The sequence below is a fragment of the Lupinus angustifolius genome, chromosome LG19 (genome assembly GCF_001865875.1).
Source record: "Lupinus angustifolius cultivar Tanjil chromosome LG19, LupAngTanjil_v1.0, whole genome shotgun sequence".
Lineage (NCBI taxonomy): Eukaryota > Viridiplantae > Streptophyta > Magnoliopsida > Fabales > Fabaceae > Lupinus > Lupinus angustifolius.
In genome coordinates this window covers 1,939,420-1,946,445 of record NC_032027.1, presented here as the reverse complement: position 1 = coordinate 1,946,445, position 7,026 = coordinate 1,939,420, and the positions used below count along the sequence as shown (strand labels likewise).

Genomic DNA, 7,026 nt, shown 5'->3' with positions numbered 1-7,026 from the left:
AATCTCCCAAAATCAGAAGGGGGCCTGGATGTAGTTTGCAGTGGACCGCAAATGAACCAGGATAAAATTCCTTGTGCACCTCTTTATAATCCCTAATCTCTTTACTTTCTGTCTTTACTTTGTTGATTAATTGTGTTAATATGAGTTATATGCTATAATATGTTTACTGTCTTTTTGTAATCTCAATAATCAATTAATTCTGTAAAGATTGAGTAATTGGTAACTTGTTGAACAAGAAATCAAATAATCAAGTTATGTGAGTGTGAGTATAATCGACTATCCATAAGCATAAACAAAAGCGGAACAAGTGATCCGCGACACCTATTCAACCCCCCCCCTTCTAGGTGTATTATGACCTGCTGATATCCAACACAAAGCAACCCCAAAAATTAAGTGACACATCAAAATGGAATTCTTTGATGTTCTTAAGGCATATTGTTCATGAAAAAATGGTGATACATGACAAAATTCAAACAATTTATAAGGAGTCATGTTTTTGAGCATGTATCGACTTTTTCTCATTAAGGAATTTTTGAAATGAGTCTTTAAGCCAAGTTAAAATAATCCCATGCAGAAAACATGATATAATATGGTTAGAGGTTTTGAAATTTGAAATATGATTTTGGCTAGAAAATATCAATTTCCTACATTTTTACCATTTGGTTGGGTCATTTTTTCAAACACTTTGTGTCAAAACCATGGCCCTAATTTTTTTTTCTTATGAACATCATGAATAAGTCATGTTTAGGCATATTTGGTCATAAATTCCATGAGTCAACCAAATTCTTGTTTAAGAAAAAAGTCTATAAAAATTTTCTATTTCAAAACACAAGCTTTTTATCTTAGAAATGTTTTCACATGCATATTGTTTCAATCATGTTCAACACTTAACCAACATAAATATTTATCATGAAAATTCAAAGAGAATCAACAATGATGTATGTTCTTCAATATTTTTAAGAATGGAAATTTTTGAAACATTTTTTATTTGGGGATTTTCGTTGAACTTTTTTTTAAATTTTTGACTTGATGTTAAAAATAATTTCCCAAATAAAAAAGGTTTCATGAAGAATATCACAAAAAATATTAAATCATTAAAACTGAAGGAGTTTGTACTTACATGTTGTGTTGGATACCAGCAGGTCAGAACACACCTATAGTGGGTGTATAGTTGTAGCGAATCACTTATTTTGCTATTCCGATATTTTGTGCAGATCTGAAAACTGCTGCACTTAATCGATTAAGCCTGGTTTTAATCGATTAAGCAATTCTTGGATTTAATCGATTATGCTTATGGATAATCGATTATCCTGAATCTTACACTTCTTGATTTTCAGATTTCTTGCATAGCAAGTTAGCGATTACCAATCTTTACACAATCAATTGATTAAAAACGTTACATAATGATAACAACACAAATTATAACAGGAAACTCTGAATTAATAAATTAACAAGAATGTAAAGATCGAAAGTAAAGGAGATAAGGGATAGAAAATTGTGCACAAGAAAATTTTATCCTGGTTCGTTTCTAGTTCACTGCAAACTACATCCAGGCCTCCCCTTCTCATCTTCAAAAATTATTCTTCACTATTGAAATTGGTGTTTGTATACATGCACACTTCCAATTACAACTGAACTAAGCCGCTTCTTTCTAGGCACCTATGAGCTTAACAACCTTATTTTGACATATCTAAATCGCCTACTTGGATCTCCTATCCTTTCGTGATTCGGCCCCAGCCTAGGTATTGCTCGAACCAAGACCTTCTAGTCTTTGTGAATATTATCATGATCTCTCTTGAGGTGATACTACTCACCAAGAGATCAACTTCCTTGTATGTCACTGTTTTTGATGAGTTGTCTTGAGTAGTTGATACAACCGTTAAACTCAATCCTAAACTCTTAAGTATAAAAACCCAGACGAACCTAGTCTAAATGAGAATTAATGCAAAGGCTTTTCGTAAAAAGGTTTGCACACTTTTCCAAAAAAAGATTTTCCTCACTTCACTCTTTAAGAAATCAAGAAACCTATGCAAGAATGCAATGCATTGAAAAACCTAGAGATGTATGCAATGATATGAATATCTAAGCCCTATTCATAATGATATCTCTCTCTAAGCTCTCTTAATGTAGTTTCTCACTCTAATGCAACATATGAAAATGAATCTTCATGTTATACCACAGAAAAAGATTTTCCTCACTTCACTCTTTAAGAAATCAATAAACCTATGCAAGAATGCAATGCATTGAAAAACCTAGAGATGTATGCAATGATATGAATATCTAAGCCCTATTCATAATGATATCTCTCTCTAAGCTCTCTTAATGTAGTTTCTCACTCTAATGCAACATATGAAAATGAATCTTCATGTTATACCACATGGGCTAGAATACACCCTTTATAGCAAAAACATTGATGTTGCCATTAATCGATTATATTGTGTCTTAATCGATTAACGAGCTGTTAAAAACTAGTTTTCTATTATATCTTGTTCGATTAACCAATGACTTAATCGATTAACACACCATAAGATTCAGATTGGTTAGCTACTGTAATACTGATAATCGATTAACACTATACATAATCGATTAAATTATTTCTCACATGTATTTAATTGATTATATACAACACATACTTGACTATGTTGTATAAACTTTAGTCTCTTTGTGAATGGTAAACTACCTATATGTCATGTGATCATGGAATACATGTTTTTCAAATATGTTAAACTTTTAATGCACAAAACCATGTATATAGATGCGTGAGCTTACTTATCATATAATTTCTAGGTGTTATGTCTCAATTTTAGTCTTGTTCATTTTAAGTTCTTGTGAGACTCGCACCTAGGTATACCTAACCTAGACTCGATCTAAGGCAATCATTTGAAGATTTCTATTAAAGTAAAATTACAATGCCCTAAGTCTATAGATATCACCCTTGAGTCTTCGACTTGTTGTTTGTTGTAAGATCTTCCAGCTTTCTTGTATGTCCATTGTCTTCATCAAAACCAAGGTCAACTTCAATTATGAAAGTCTTGACTCTTTGCACTTTCAATCTCTCCCATTTTGATGATGACAAACTCTACACCAAATCCTTGTTTGATGAACTTAATGATGATCAGCAAGTGTTCGCAAAAGGTTGGATAATATCAAAGTTGTGCTACTCCCCCTCAACCAAGCAACAAGGTGAAAAATTGAAGTGAATGTAGGTAGCATACTCACATAAGCAAAACAACTTGTAACAAGACCTTTCTCCCCCTTTTGACATTATTAAAAATCATAGGCATTAATATGATAATAGCTGGTCAAAAGTAAGAATAGATATAAAGTTTGTGAAAATAAACTATTCTTTAAGAAACTTAAACAAGTGCACAAAATTATGCATTTAATCGATTAACATCCACATTTAATTGATTAACTGACTAAAACAAAATATAGAAAAGATTTATATGACATATCCATCATGTATATAAGCAATCAGACATGGATTAATTAATATGACAAATTTATTCATTTAAGGCATATATTAATCAAACATATATGATATACACTAAGGACAAGATCAAGATACAAAATAGCAATTTTGCACATGCGTTTCAACAAAACATCGTACAAACAGAAAATACAATGCCCAATTTAAAATAAAGTACATGAACCAAAATAAAAGCTAAACAACAAAGCATAACACCCTAAGACCTAGACTCTGCTAAACTACTCCTAAGGTGGTGGTGGAGGTTATCTTGCTCGCGGGTGCATGATGTCTTCATTGGTCCTGATAAGGAAATCTAGGTGGTCAATCTCTTCATTAAACCTTTCACTTTGTCTCTCAAAACTAGATTGGATCAAGTTCCTCAAAGACTCATGATGTGTGACAATACGAGCATTTATCCTCTATTCATGTTGCTCAAAATCAACATGAAATGAGTTCCTCATAGACTGGTAGTGTAGGTCAATCTGATTATTCAGCCTCTGTTCAATAGCATCCAGATGAGCTAACCCGAAAGGAGGTCCTTGAGGCATAGCAGCAGCCTCTCCCTGATTCTCAAGAATCTGCTCATCCATAGCAATAGGAAGCTCTACATCTGACATATCTAAATCCACAGTAGTATTCTACTCATCATGGTACTGCCAGGCATTATCATATTAATTCCTATACTTTTTGATAATGTCAAAAGGGGGAGAAAGGTATTGTTTTGTTTTTTGAAGTATTTTACAAGTTGTTTTGCTTCTATTTTGGGTCATGTACTTTATTTAAGTAACAATCATTACAAGAGCTAGTACGAAAGTGCTAGCTTGACTGTGTACTCGTTTGGTCCTAGGGGATAACACTATGGGTTCCGCTAACCCTTTTGGCGGAGATGGCACATCCATCAATCGCCCTCCGATATTTAGTTGCGAGGGGTTCGCTTACTGGAATGTGTGCATGAAGATCTTCATCGAGGCGATTGACGCGGATATTTGGGAATCCATGGTCAATGGTCCTTTCGTTCCACTACAGTTGGTGGACAATGAACCTAAAGAAAAGCCAAAAAGTCTATGGGCCGATGATGAACATAGAAAGGTTCATCATAACCTTTGAGCTAAAAATATTATCACATCGACGCTATCGTATGACAAGTTCTTTCGGGTTTTGCAGTTCAAAATATGAAAGAAATGTGATACACTTTACAAGTGACTCATGAAGGCACTAGCGAGGTTAAACACACTAGACTAAATGCACTAACACACGAGTATGAGTTATTGTTGAAAAGCAGATTTCCATAATGGGAATCCCCCCTCAACAACAAAACGTTTCACTTTGTTGAAAGGTTAATTCCGGTTGCCATGCAAGTTTAGTTATTTTAGAGTGATGAATGATGAACAATTTATTTAATTAGTGACTTTATATATTTAATCCCTTTTTGGGTTACCTTTAACCATACCATAAAGGTCAGTGTCATTTTATTAAGTTAACCATACCATTTCTTATGAAAGATTGGTATCAAAGAATAAAATGAAAAAAAGAATAAAGTTAGCAGTTAACCGTACCACTTCTTTCAAAGTGTTGGAAAAAATAATAAAATAATAAAGAAATAAATAAATGTTAGTTGTGAAAATGTAAATGACGGAAAGTAAATGTTTGTTGCGAAAAGTAAATGACAGAAAGTAAAAGTTAGATGCGGAAAATAAATGACATGAAGTAAATGTTAGCGGTTAGATTTATTATTCATCACTCTTTTATTATTCTAGAAACCATGAATTGGTTTGAACTTATGTTTTTAGGAATATTTTAATCAACAAATAAGATATGTAAGTCAACACTTTACTATGTTACACTTGCATCTCTTTTCAAGATTCAATTGTATTATAGTATAGGGTTATATCAAACCAAAGGGAATTGCATTAAGAGAAGAAAATCATATATGCATATTATAGCAAAAATAATGATGAACAACTTCTTGAGGGTTTTTGTGTTATGTTGCATAAAAGTTAACATTGAAACATAAACTAATTTTCACAAATTCTTGAGCAGAAAGTTGGTTTGCAATATGAAATTATTTCTAGACTAAAATGATTTTTGAAATTCGTTGACAAGTTATGTGTTGTATTTTCAGTTAATTCCACACATCATTTCTAAATCCCCCATCTAGTATCATAGTATGATAAGATAATTTTTAAACCTTATGTAATACACTAAATAATAATTAACTACCACTCGTCGGAGCAGGTTGTCACACCCTACTTCAGGCTCCGTTAACATTATTTAGCCTTGAACATAAGTTGCTTATAATAGATGCTTGATATGGCATGTGAACTAATGTGTTGGTTATACTTTTTACTTCGCTTGTAAACACTTTAAGAAGAAGCATTTTTGGACCTTTAAATAATGTTTTAGGTGATCAAGCTAAAATTGCATTACGAATTTCTTAAAGAATAAAAAACTTAACCAAAAGTAATAACTTGAATGTATTCAAATCAAAGTATGATACAAATGAAGAAAAGAATAACATTACACCATAATCCCAATAAATGTGTAAGAGCATTAGCCATCTATCCATGGATCAGATACTTTTGGGACCAAATGAGATTACAAAATTAACTTTTGCATCACATTTGCCAACTCATTTCTCCTCTTGAATTCTAAGATAAAATTACAAAAATTACCTAACAACTAGCTTGGAACTGTGGCGCCAAAGTACAAAAATTCTAGACAGAAGTGTTTTTGAGAGAAGAAGTGAAGAATGGAATGTCTTTTTGAATAGTGGAAGAGGGCTTATATTTATAGGCAACCTAGTGACCGCTTGATCCTCTTTTTTTCAAACCCTTCAGCATGGGTTTGGTCTTTGGCCAAGCAGCTTAGTCAACTGCTTGGTGTTGACTCACCAAAGCTAGTTGTGATCTACTTGACTAGGCTATTATGGGCTACTCTGAAAAGTGCTAAGGGGCCTTGTCAAGTGAGGTCATGCATGATGTAATTGTTGCTTGGTGGCTAAGTCAAGTCGACCACTTGCAGGATCTAGCCCACTTGGCTGCTTAGTTGGCATCGCTGAGCTGTCTGCTTGAGTAGCTTGTCCTACTCTAGCCAGGTGTGTGGTTCTAGCTGGGCGGTCAAGGTGCATGTTGAGCTGCCTGCTTCAGAAGGTTGGCTTGTGCTAGGCTTGAGTTTGACCGTGTAAATCTTGTGCCTGACCGAGCCAAGGTGGTGCCAAGTCAGCTAGATGGTCCTATTTGTCCATGCTAGGCTGCTTAGTGAGCGACCTTATGTTTTTGGTCCATGCGTAGGGCCAATCACTTAGCTTGCCACGTGTGCATCAAAAGTGGCTAATGTGGACACCTTCTTGCTTGACAATTTTTTCTTATTTTTTCTTCTCTTTGTTTTTTCTTTAAAAACGTCACACAAAGATTTGGAAATGAGGTGGTCAAAATATATAATCCAACTATGACAATTTATCTAAAACATGTTGAATTAAGTTGGTTTTGCATGAATTACATAGGATAAGGGACATGAAAAGTGTATAAAAATTCGGTTCTTTTGGTACTTATCAACTC

General features: G+C 33.7%; 1 protein-coding gene across 1 annotated transcript in view; it reads left to right on the top strand.

The window, feature by feature from the left end:
- LOC109333895 (purple acid phosphatase-like) overlaps positions 1-1,220 on the top strand; it is a 6,256-nt gene extending 5,036 nt beyond the window's left edge. Inside the window, exon 5 of the mRNA XM_019569477.1 lies at positions 1,215-1,220. Coding sequence (XP_019425022.1) covers positions 1,215-1,220 — 6 coding nt within the window. The remainder of the gene's footprint in view (positions 1-1,214) is intronic.